Consider the following 13,097-nt stretch of genomic DNA (forward strand, 5'->3'; position numbering starts at 1 on the left):
GGCAGGAGAATCACTTGAACCCGGGAGACAGAGATTGCAGTGAGCCAAGATTGTGCCACTGCGCTTCAGCCTGGACAACAGAGCAGGACTCTGGTTCCAAAACAAAAACAAAAACAAAAAAGAAAAAAGAAAATCTTTCATCATTTCCTACTGACCTGGGCATAGTGCTCATGAACTTAGCATGACCAACCTATCTTGCAGTTTGATTTCTCATTGCTCCTGCAGCTTTCTGCCTCTGGCTCCTGGCTCCAGCCAAGCCACCATTTCCCAAAGGCACCATCTGCTTTGGGGCTCCCAGATTTTGCATGATGTATTAGTCTGTTTTCACACTTCTATAAAGAAATACCTGAGACTGGGTAATTTATAAAGGAAAGAGGTTTAATTGACTCATAGTTCCACATGGCTGGGGAAGCCTCAGGAAACTTATAATCATGCGGAAGGTGAAGGGAAAGCAAGCTTGGACCTTCTCACATGGCAACAGAAGAAAGCAGAGTGAGGAGTGAAGGGAGAGGAGCCCCTTATAAAACCATCATATCTCACGAGAACTCACTCACTAGAACAGCATGGGGGAAACTGCCCTCAAGATCCAGTCACCCCCACCAGGTCTCTCCCTAGACACATGGGGATTATGGGGATTACAATTCAAGATGAGATCTGTGTAGGGTCACAGACAAACCATGCCACAGGTGCTACTCCTTCCGCATGGAAAAGCCCTTCTCCTGCCCCCTTCTTGATGTATTAATCTGTCAATGTTCACATATTTCCTCTTCTGCTTGATGCTCGGGTATTATTCTAGAGATAGTGGGAGCCACAGCAGGCTTTGAGCAGGAAAAGCTTTTACTTAATAAATTGGACTTCTGTGTGGAAAGATGTCTATGCAGGATTAGGGTTCCTGAAAGAGACATAGGGCTTCTAAGTCATGGATATCAAACTGAATGGAGAGGCCCTTTATGGGAGAAGGAATTGTAGCCTGTGTTGAGGTGAGGGCAAGTACAGGGCAAGGAAGAAAAGACAGAAAAGGCCCGGAGATGCCTGAAAGATGACGGAAGACCAGGAGATTCAGAGTGACAGAAGCCAAGAGGTGGAGACTGAGGGTTTCCAAAAGCGGGTCAGCAGCATCAAATGGTCCAAGAGCTGAGAACAGGACAATGATTAGAAATAATTTGTACGCTCCAGGGAATAATTCAGAATGATACTAAGATCTGGTTGTAAAAGATTGAGAAATGGAGCAGTCCTCCTGAACATGAACACATCTACCAGTCTTAGTTTTGTGGTTACGTTGTGTTATTTATAAATGAAAAACACTGAAAAATCTGTACATGTAATTGTGTGTATTGTATAGATGGTTATATGTGATCTATGAAGAATAGAGGCCGGGTGTGGTGCCTGACACCTGTAATCCCAACACTTGGGAGGCCGAGGTGGGTGGATCACTTGAGGTCAGGAGTTCGAGACTAGCCTAGCTGACATGGGGAAACCTCATCTCTACTAAAAATACAAAAATTAGCCAGGCATGGTATCATGTGCCTGTTATCCTAGCTACTCCAGAGGCTGAGGCAGGAGAATCGCTTGAACCCAGGAGGCGGAGGTTGCAGTGAGCCGAGATCATGCCACTGCATTCCATCCTGGGTGACAGAGTGAGACCTTGTCTCAAAAAAAAAAAAAGTATGATAAATAAGATTATATATAATGATTTATAGCTATAATAATAAATTATGATATATAATTCTCTATATAGATTTTATAATAGCTATATGTAGTTATATATTTCGATAATGAATATTTATAAATGTAGATATATAATAATGGTAATAATACTATATAATATAACATAACAATACTTTAAGTATACAAAATTTAGAAATAATACTGTAACATGATAGTGATGTTATGACGATACTGGTAGCTAAGGTGCATTGAGATTTGCTAAGCACTTTACACACATTGTTTCATTTAGAGGTTTTTTTTTTTTTTTTTTTTTTGAGATGGAGTCTCCCTCTGTTGCCAAGGCTGGAATGCAGTGGTGCAATCTCAGCTCACTGCAACCTCCGCCTCCAGGGTTCAAGTGATTCTCCTGCCTCAGCCTCCGGAGTAGCTGGGATAACAGGCACCCACCACCACTCCCGGCTAATTTTTGTCTTCTTTGTAGAGACGGGGTTTCACCATGTTGGCCAGGCTGGTCTCAAACTCCTGACCTTGTGATCTGCCCACCTTGGCCTCCCGAAGTGCTGGGATTATAGGTGTGAGCCATCGCACCTGGCTCATTCACAGGGTCTTTACATAAACGTCCTTGGGTTCTTTTTTTTTTTTTTTGAGATAGAGTCACACTCTGTTGCCCAGGTTGGAGCGCAGTGGCTCAATCTCCGCTCACTGCAAGCTCCGCCTCCTGGGTTCATGCCATTCTCCTGCCTCAGCCTCCTGAGTAGCTGGGACTACAGGCGCCCGCCACCACGCCCGGCTAACTTTTCGTATTTTTAGTAGAGACGGCATTTCACTGTGTTAGCCAGGGTGGTCTCGATCTCCTGACCTCGTGATTCACCTGCCTCGGGCTCCCAAAGTGCTGGGATTACAGGTGTGAGTCACTGCGCGCCCGGCCATAAACGTTGGGTTCTTTACATAAATATTGATGGAAAAATTTTAGTCTCATTTTACAGGTAAAGGAATAAAGGTCTGAAAACCCTAAAGCATCACAGTTACTAAATGGAATACTGAAAAGCCAAACCAAATTCTCACCCTTTAAATACACAAGCCTCTGACTATATAAAATAGGATGGCAGAATTTTCTGGAACTTGTTCTACCTAAAATGTTTAGTATAATTGAAGCCTTAATGTTCAAGCACAGAGCACTGCCAAAGATCAGAAGGAGAGAAGAGGCCAAAACTCATGGCCAAGTTTTGGGTTTATCCTCTGAAACTCTGAAATGATTTGTCAAAATAAATCTGAGTGATCCTGAAATTTAAAATAAATTATCTTTCATAAATGGGAAACACATTTTGACAGAACTGAGACAAACAGAAAAGGAAAATATGAAAAGGAAAATGTGAAGTCATTTAACTGAGATTTTATTTTCTTAATGTTTCTTGGGAAGAGGCAGAAGCAGGCACACAGAAAGAGAGGAAGGGAGCATTTGCTGAGCGCCCAAATGCTGCTGGAAGAGCATCAGGTCATATGCATATTGCTTTTCCAGCACAATCCACACATGGGCTTCTGGAAGGAGGTCTACTAAGAGTAGTTCTTCCAATGGAAAACAGGCTTTGTGAGTGCTATGGTGCACTGGGCACTGATTAGCCAAGATGGACAGCCAGGGTTGGAATCTACCATCACCAGGTTCGCCACTCTACCAAGGCATGGCCAGATTCCCTGGAAGGAGGAAAGGAAGGTCCTCAAGGAGCTGCATCAGCCAACCACCCACGGCTCTCCACCCAGGCTGTGAAAAGAACTGTGAGGGCTACTAGAGTCAGCTGGGATTTTGTGAAAAGAGCACTGATCCTGAATGCATGTTCTGTCAATTTCTCTACTTTATGACCAACTCGTTGGCTTAGCCTCAGTTTCCCCATCTAGGAAATGGGATGTTCCATTTATTCTGTGTATGTTCAAGATACTTTGTTAGCAATGGTATCATTTCCTACTACTGCTATAACAAATTACTATGAAATTAGTAATGTAAAACAGAAATGTATTCTCTTACAGTTCTGGAGGTCAGAAGTCTAACTTGAGTCTTGCTGGGCTGAAATCAATAGGAGAGACTTTTCCAATTTCTGGAGGCCAACAAGATCTCTGGCTTGTGGCTCTCCCATTAATCTGACCTCTACTTTCATTGTCATGTCCCTTGTCTGACTCTGACACTCCTGGTTCCCTCTTACAAGGACCTTTGTGATTATACTGAGCCCACCCAGATAATGATGCATGATAACTTCCCCATCTCAACATCCTTACCTTCGCATCTGCAAAGTCTCCTTTTCTGTGAAGGTGACATATTCATAGGTTCTGGGGATTAGAATGTGAACATCTTTGGATGGGGCATGATTCTGTTTATCATAGCAACTTATATATATAATTTATTTAATTTTACAACGTCAATTCTGAGAGCTAGGTTTTATTAAAATTTATTGTAGATCTATCATTTATTCACTAATTAACTAATTCATTCATTTTTAGGCTACCTCCTTCAACAATGACCATTGTACTGGTTAGCTGGGGATAGGTTTTGATGTTGCATCAGTCTTGAGACACTTTCTATAACTTCTAAGCAGTCTTGTATAGTTCTCTGTACATAGTCATCGTTCGATAATCATTTGCTCTTTGGGATGATGGTTGTGGTAGTCATTTGACCTGATGACAAGTATTCCAGTTCTTTTCTCCTTTTGGCCACATGTAGGTTTGTACCTCCTCACCTTCTTCGAAGTTAAGTTTGGTCATGTGACTTCCTTTGGTTAAAGATGTGAAAGCAGAAGTAAAATATGTTACTTCTGAGAGGATGTATTAAGAGTCAGAGTGTGAAGGTAGGAGCACACCACTGAGATGGAGACCCTGGCAGCCTGGGTTTATCCACCCAAACCCGTCCTGAACGTGGTACGCAAGCAAAAAATAAAGTTTCATTATGTTAAGCAACTGAGATCTTGGGGTTGTTGCTGCAGCATAACCTACCATATCCTGACTATTGCAGTCTTCACAATCTCTGCTCCTTTCTCGAAGAAGTGAGACATAAAGACCTAACAGTACTTTGAGCAAACCTTGATTAAGGAGATAAACCTTGAGGAAAGCAGAAGGAAGCCCCTTCTATTGTGACCTCTATAGTCCAGTTTCCAGATTTCATCTTCAAAATAGTTCCTTAGGGTTGATTTTACTGTTCCATTTTACAAATGAATAAATCTACATGGGAAGTTATTTAGGAACTTGAGAAAGCCACACAGCTGATAATTAGCACGACCAAGCCTCAGGCCTGAAACTCTCCATGTTTTTTTTTTTTTTTTTTTTTTTTTGAGAAAGAGTCTTGCTCTGTCGCCCAGGCTGGAGTGCGGTGGTGCGATCTCAGCTCACTGCAAGCTCTGCCTCCCTGGTTCACGCCATTCTCCTGCCTCAGCCTCCCGAGTAGCTGGGACTACAGGCACCTGCCACCATGCCCGGCCAATTTTTCTTTTTGGTATTTTTAGTAGAGACGGGGTTTCACTGTCTGTTAGCCAGGATGGTCTCGATCTCCTGACCTCGTGAGCCACCCGCCTCGGCCTCACAAAGTGCTGGGATTACAGGCATGAGCCACCGCATCCGGCTGAAACTCTCCATGTTTTTTGTTTCTGAGACGAAGTCTTGCTCTGTGGCCCAGGCCGGAGTGCAGTGGCACAATCTCGGCTCACGGCAACCTCTGCCTCCTGGCTTCAAGCAATTCTCCTGTCTCAGCCTCCTAAGTAGCTGGGATTATAGGTGCCCGCCACCACGCCTGGCTAATTTTTGTATTTTTAGTAGAGATGAGGTTCCACCATGTTGGCCATGCTGGTCTTGAACTCCTGACCTCAGGTGATCCACCCACCTCGGCCTCCAAAGTGCTAGGATTACAGGCGTGAAATGCCGCGTCCGGTCCTCTCCATGTTTTTTTGTTTTCTTTTTTATTTTAATTAATTAATTAATTAATTAATTAATTAATTTATTTATTTTTGAGACAGCATCTCATTCTGTTGCCCAGGCTGGAGTGCAGTGGCACAATCTTGGCTCACTGCAACCTCCGCCTCCCAGGTTCAAGTGATTCTCATGTCTCAGCCTCCTGAGTAGCTTGGATTATGGATGTGTGCCACCATGCCTGGCTAATTTTTTTTTTTTATTTTTTATTTTGAGTAGAAACGGGATTTTACCATGTTGTTCAGGCTGATCTCAAACTCTTCACCTCAAATGAGCCACCTACCTCGGCCTCCCAAGGTGCTAGGATTACAGGTGTGAACAATTGCGCCCGGCCTGAAACTCTCCATGTTAAATGCCCTTTTCAACTACAGCCTCCCAGCATTGAGAAATGCAGGGTGACACAGGAAATAATACATGAAGGCAAGCTGCTTGTTATGTCTTGCGACACATGAGCAGAGAACCTTAAGATGCCTATAGAAACAAGGATGATGGACCATGCAGAAGGCATTACCTTGCTCTCCTTCATGAATGCCTCTTCCACTGCCTGGCGGCTGTATTCTCCAATGTACCATTCATTGTGCTGGACATCCTGAAGAACAGAATCAATGATAAATATTTTAGGGTCAAAGGGAAGTATGAATTATTGATTAATTAATTCAAAATTTACTTTTGCTCCACCAGTGCCTAATCATAGTTTAATCTATAGTAGATATTGACTACCTAACATTTAGTCCCTGAACTTGGAGAAGCCCACAGATGCTTGGGGCAGAGAGACAGAAAAAGTTACTGCAGTTGGGGAATTCTGAAGTCTATGGGAATCTGTTGAGAAAGGTCCTTCAGCACCACCTTCAGAATGGATAATAAGCCTGCTATTTATCAGTGCTTTCTGAATCTTCAGCTGCTGAGGCTTATTGAGGTGGAAATTTGTATTGTTTGTGGAGCCTACACTGCCTTAGTCACATACAAACAGCAGGGAGGGAGAAAGAGGTGCAGAAGGAGCCCATCTCTGCCACTTCCCCAGAGGCACAGGTGCCGCTGAGCTATGATTTGGATCCTAGTTTATCTAGCTTTCTCCCTGGGCCACACTGCTTTATTTATATCAAGGTTAAATGATTCTAAATTCTTTTGATGATAAAATCCAGACTAACTGGGAGAAGGAAGGGCAGTCAGGGAGATGCATAACAGACTTGCAATTCCTTCACAGGGTTCCGAGGATCATAATGTTAAATAACCCCCCTTGTGAGTCCAGCATCTATAAGGTCCTTCCTCATTTAGTAGCATGTCAATCCATCCCTACAACACATCTTTGAAGTAGGCGTGTCATGTAGTATTAACCCTAGTGAAGATGGACAGTGAAGTTTCAGAAAGTCAAAATCTGAGCTGGGCACAGTGGCTCAATGCCTGTAATCCCAGCACTTTGGGAGGCCAAGGCAGGCGGATCACAAGGTCAGGAGATGGACACCATCCTGGCTAACATGGTGAAACCCCGTCTCTACTGAAACTACAAAAATTAGCCGGCTGTGGTGGCGCGTGCGTATAGTCCTAGCTATTTGGGAGACTGATGCAGGAGAATCGCTTGAACCTGGGAGGCGGTGGTTGCAGTGAGCTGAGATCGCGCCACTGCACTCCAGCCTGGTGACAGAGTGAGACTCCGTCTCAAAAAAAAAAAAAGAAAGTCAAAACCTGTCACATGGTTGGCAGGAGTTAGGTACATGGCATCAGGTCTTTGGTCTCTCATTCATTTGGAGTCTCTGGTCCACTGGAAAGTAAACCTGATATATTCAATACTGAGATTCTGATTCTGTTCCCATGATGTGATGGACACCACATGATCTGATGTGTACACCATCTGGAACGGTATGAGCTAGTTCTAACTCAACCCTGCAGCCTCACTTCCTGCCACCCCATTTCAGACATGGGCCTGGCCAGACAAAAGTGCTTGTACTCTGGACACACAAAAGTGCTTGTACTCTGGACACATACAGCTTTAGGGATAGACCAGAACTGGCCCTACTGCCTGGAATCCCTCTTGGTCTTCACCTCTGCCTACCCAGCTCAGGCATTCTTTTGCATCAAGATTGGGACCAAAAGTCACCTGTTATTTTTTTCGAGATGGAATTTTGCTTTTGTTGCCCTGGCTTGAATGCAATGGCACAATCTCAGCTCACTGCAACCTCTGCCTCTTGGGTTCCAGAAACTCTCCTGCCTCAGCCTCCCAAGTAGCTGGGATTACAGGCATGTGGCCACCATGCCCGGCTAATTTTTGTATTTTTAGTAGAGACAGGGTTTCACCATGTTGCTCAGGCTTGTCTCAAACTCCTGACCTCAGGTGATCCACATGCCTCAGCCTCCCATAGTGCTGGGGTTACAGGTGTGAGCCACTGTACCTGGCCAAAAAGTCACCTCTTATTTGACCTAGTCCCTACCCCCAGGGGAGAGCTAGTGCTGAAAAGGTCCACGGCAGAACTGGCTCTGCCTCACTCCAGCAAAGCCACGTGACAGGCTCTAGAGACAAAGGAAGCCTTGGAGCCCCATCTCCTGACTGAAGCATGAGCTGTCTGAGCTTGAGGTGGTCTACTGCTTCCAGGGGACCTCTTGGCCAGTCCATGGACTTGGCAGAACTCAGTCATGGTGCATTTCATCAAGTCTGTTTTTATTTATTTGTTCAAGTTGGAAGACATTTAGAGATTAGTCCTGTGTTTCTCCAGGTGTGATCATGAAGGATGGCTGGTGAGTGTAGCTGGTGCTCAGAAACTGAATTACGTATCTCAGAATCACTTGCGGGGCAGCGGGGGAGTCCCCTTCTAATTCTCTTTCTAGCCCCCCTTGATAATTCAAAAGGAATGTTTCATTTTGGGCAAATATGTCCTTAATATCTCTCTGACATTTCTAATCTCTTCTTTAACAGAAGAAGAGCAGTCCTTACGCTGACAGCCATTAGCAGGTGATGGGATCCTGCTACAATTTAATAGCTTGTTTTGTTTGCATTGCAATGACTTTTTTTAAAAATTTGGGAAAAATATTGTAAACCAAAAATATAATTCTAAGGCCCCCGAACTATCTGAATGGACTTCCTCCTCTGCCAGGGCACTGTTAACGTTTAACCCGAAAGACTAGTTTGGGTCATGACGGGAAGTAGGGGTCAGACATGCCTCATTATATCTCTCCGGCATTAACACCAACACAGACCTTAAGTCTGAGAAGAAGCATTTACAATCTATTTTCTCTGAAGCCTGCTATCTGAAGGCTTCATCTGTACAGTAAGAACTTTGGTCTCCATGATGCCTTATATTCACCGATAATAAGCCCTCTATCTATCAGTGATATTCCCTTTCTATTGATCCCAGGTCTTTAGATAAACTCAACCTATTGCTAACCAGAAAAATTTGAAATTTACCTAAAACCTGGAAGGCCTCACTTCAAGCTGTCCCACCTTTCTGGACTGAAACAATGTATTTGTTAAATGTAATCCCAACACTTTGGGAGGCCGAGGCAGGTGGATCACCTGAGGTCAGGAGTTCGAGACCAGCCTGGCCAGCATGGTGAAACCCCATCTCTACTAAAAATACAAAATTAGCCGTGCGTGGTGGCACACGCCTGTAATCCCAGATACTTGGGAGGCTGAGGCAGGAGAATCACTTGAAGCCGGGAGGTGGGGCGGTGGTTGCAGTGAACTGAGATCACCCCATGGCACTCCAGCCTGGGCAAAAAGAGCGGAAACTCTGTCTCAAAAAAAAAAAAAAAAAAAAAAAAGCATATTTGATTGAAGTCTCTTATCTCACTAAAAAGTATAAAACCAAGCTGCACCCTGACCCCCTTGGGCACACGTTCTCAGGATCTCTGGAGAGCTGTGTCATGGGCCATGGTCACTCATATTTGGCTCAGAATAAATCTCTTCAAATATTTTCCAGAATTTGACTATTTTTGGCAATAATATAATAAGATTTACCATTTTAACCATTTTTAGGTGTATAATTCAGTGGCATTAAGTACATTCACAATGCTTTACAGCCATTTCAGCTATCCATCTCCAAGTTTCTAATGACTCCAAACTGAAACTCTGTATCCATTAAAGAATAACTCTCCGTTACCTCTACCTCCTTCCTCAGGGCCCAGTTACCACCATCCTGCCTTCTGTCTCTATGAATTTGCCTATTCTAGGTACCTTGTATTCCTGGAATCATATATTTGTCCTCCGTGTCTGACTTATTTCACTCAGCATGTTTTCAAGGTTCTTGTATATTGTATCACATATTAGAATTTTATTCCTTTTTAGAGCTATAAACTGTTTCATTGTGTGTGTGTGTATACCATTCTGTTTATCCATTCATCCATCAATGGACATATAGGTTATTTCCATCTTTTGTCTATTGCAAATAATGTTATGAACATGGGTGTACAAATATCTGAGTCTCTGCTTTCAATTATTTTGGGCATAGACTAAGGAATGGAATACTTCTAAAGTCACTTTCTATGATATATAATACTGGTTAAAAAAAAAATTAACCAGAGTAGTGATATAAAGTGAAAACAGGTCACCTTAAAGAATATTATTAAGTAAATGTTATTATTGACAGGACATAGATATGCCACAAATCATAAAGGTATATTCAAATAGCTGAAATCAGGGAAATCCTGATGTGGTCCAAGCCTGTCTCATGCCTATGAGGAATCTGGGATCTGGGAGGGAGCGTAATCTTGTGTAGACCTCTAGTTAGAACCAAGTGATCCCCATGTTTATGAAGAAGATGAAAGAGCAAAAGGAAGACGAGTGCATGACAAGGGACAATAAAAGAAGGATATGCATTTTTTTTTTTTTTTTGGGATGAAGTCTAGCTCTGTTGCCCAGGCTGGAGTGCAGTGGTGAGATCTCGGCTCACTGCAACCTCCATCTCCCAGGTTCAAGCGATTCTCCTGCCTCAGCCTCCCAAGTAGCTGGGATTACAGGCATGTGCCAGCACGCCTGGCTAATTTTTTTTATTTTTGGTAGAGATAGAGTTTTTCCATGTTGGTCAGGCTGGTCTCGAACTCCTGACCTCAGGTGATCTAACCACCTTGGCCTCCCAAAGTGCTGAGATTACAGGCATGAGCCACCGTGCCTGGCCAGGATGTGAAAATATTTTCCAAAGTCTAATTTAAGATTATGAGACCCTTTTAGAATTAGGTAGAAATTAATATGAATATAAGGATAACAAAAGAGCTTTAGGATACTGTAGGAATTCACCAGAGATATTCTATACATTTGCTTCTGCTTAGAAATCTTCACAAGCTCTGTAGCAGGACAGTGAGTAATAGCATGGGATGGAGACCTAGAAGAGGCACAACCTCTGGGGCTTTACAGTGAAAGACTTTAATAAGTAACATCCAATGTGTTGGAGAAAAAGCATACAAGATACAGTGAAAGCTTTATCCCCTCACCATAAGGTAATGTAAGTAAAAAATGGTCCAAAAATAACCAATTGTAGTGAATGAGCATATTTTAGAAAGAGACCACAAAATAGATGATGGACACACAAGAACACACTTAGTATCCATTTGCATCTCCCCACTCTTTACATCTCCATTAGGGTGGGGATCACAACCTCTAGCACATTGTCTGGCACATAATAACTGCTCAACTAATGGTCGCTGGACTGTTCAACTGAAATGAGTGTGTAATACATGGATCTTTTGCTGGAAAAAAATTGCAACCTGTATATCCTAGTTAACGCCCCACAAGATTATTGGACATTTGGTAAATATAAAACACGTGTCTAAATATCTGTATTTTTTGGATTAATTTTTAAAAAACACTTTAGAATCTGGAAACATGCCAGTCAAAGAATCTGATGAGAGACCAGTGTAATATGTTGTATAGCAACATATTTAAAAATATTAAGATACTTTAAAAATATTAAAACTCAGTAATATGTAGCCAGAAGGGAAAAAGTTAAAGTCAAACATAAATAAACTCCTTTTGGGCATTGTTCAGGAAAGCTCTATTTAGATGCCAAGTACATCTAGAAGGACTTGGCAGAGAAGTGTCTGCTTACCTTTCTATCAGACTTTTTGGGGAAAGGTGGTCTCCAGCTTGTGTATTTATAGGGTGGTATATTTTCGCGAGGGCTGCAGCTGGCTGGAGGCTGGCATCTCTGAGGAGAACAGGGCTGCATGCCTCCTCTATGATCTGGAAAGGTTAAATTCCCATTTCAGTGTGATTTTGTGACTGGTGCAGGCTGTCCCCCACCTACAAAAAGGAGCTGAAACCCTTCACTCCTTCCTATATCTGTGAGGACCTTTGTGGTCAACACCACATCAGCTCACTCAGTGACCTTAATTCTCTGTGTTTTGTTCTCTGCCTGTAGCTTTGCCGTTCCTCCTCTCTTTCCTTAGGGCTCCCAGAATCATCTTTTAAGAATGTAACTCTGGGCCGGGTGTGGTGGCTCATGCCTGTAATTCCAGCACTTTGGGAGGCCGAGGCAGGTGGGATCACCTGAAGTCAGGAATTCGAGACCAGCCTGGCCTACATGGTGAAACCCCGTCTCTACTAAAAATACAAAAATTATCCGGGCATGGTGGCATGCTCCTGTAATCCCAGCTACTAGGGAGGCTGAGGCAGGAGAATCGCTTGTACCTGGGAAGCAGAGGTTGCAATGAGCCGAGATCATGCCACTGCACTCCAGCCTGGGCAACAGAGCAAGACTCCGTCTCAAAAAAAAAAAAAAAAAAAAAAAAAATCTGATATGATTTCCTTTCCGCCTAGAAGAAAATGTAAATGTTTTCCTTCTGTCCATAAGTCTCTGAATGGACTGTCTATTCATATTTCTCTATCCTCAAATGCATTTGTAGTTTGTTCAGAGAATGACTTAAAACAAAACAGAACAAAGAAACAAAAAGAACAAATTTGCCAAGTAAATTTTCCCTGAAAGCCTGGTTGGATCTTTGTTGAATGAATGAATGAAAGAAATTCTGACTATGTAACTCGCTGTAAGTATTTAATTGATTTTGTTTTAAAATAATCAAAGCAGTTAATCTTTGGAATTTTTTTTTCTGAAATAAAACATTACATTCAAGTTTTATAACCCCATGAAATAGGACTCTCCTAACATGGAGAATGGAGGGTCACAGAAATGAAGCCAGAAGATAAGGGGAAGAACATTGGGACTAGCATAGTGGAGGTGCACAATAAATTTGAGGGAGAGTAGCCTAATAGAAAAGGCATGGGTTGAAAAACCAAACTGATAGCAATAATTACTAATATTTAAAATTCTTATGCATTATAGATTAAGCTCTTAGCACAGTGTCTGATCATATAACCACTCCATCAAGACTAGCTGTTGAGTGCTGCTAATATTGCTAGAGAAACACAGTTCTAGACCTCCCTGTTGTAACTTATAATAAAGCATTTTATTTTAAGCAGGTAGTCCATAAATATTTATTACAAAAATTTAATTTACCCTTATACACAATTTAAAAAATAATTTTATAGGAAAAAGAGCCATCTA

General features: G+C 42.5%; 1 protein-coding gene across 11 annotated transcripts in view; it reads right to left on the minus strand.

Annotated features, from left to right (window-relative positions):
• Window positions 1-13,097, minus strand: part of CLNK (cytokine dependent hematopoietic cell linker) — a 201,767-nt gene that overhangs the window by 16,048 nt on the left and 172,622 nt on the right. For 8 of the 11 annotated variants that reach the window (XR_008502356.2, XM_054486877.2, XM_054486880.2 and 5 more), the window contains 2 exons: window positions 11,646-11,779; window positions 6,125-6,202 (listed from right to left, as the gene is read on the minus strand). Coding sequence is in view for 10 of the 11 variants with exons in the window: in XM_054486877.2 (XP_054342852.1) it covers window positions 6,125-6,202; window positions 11,646-11,779 (212 nt within the window). In the remaining variant the exon portion in view is untranslated. The remainder of the gene's footprint in view (window positions 1-6,124; window positions 6,203-11,645; window positions 11,780-13,097) is intronic. The other 3 variants (XM_054486883.2, XM_054486882.2, XM_054486884.2) reach the window with 1 other exon arrangement.

This window comes from Pongo pygmaeus, chromosome 3 (assembly GCF_028885625.2).
Source record: "Pongo pygmaeus isolate AG05252 chromosome 3, NHGRI_mPonPyg2-v2.0_pri, whole genome shotgun sequence".
In the NCBI taxonomy this organism is placed as follows: Eukaryota; Metazoa; Chordata; class Mammalia; order Primates; family Hominidae; genus Pongo; species Pongo pygmaeus.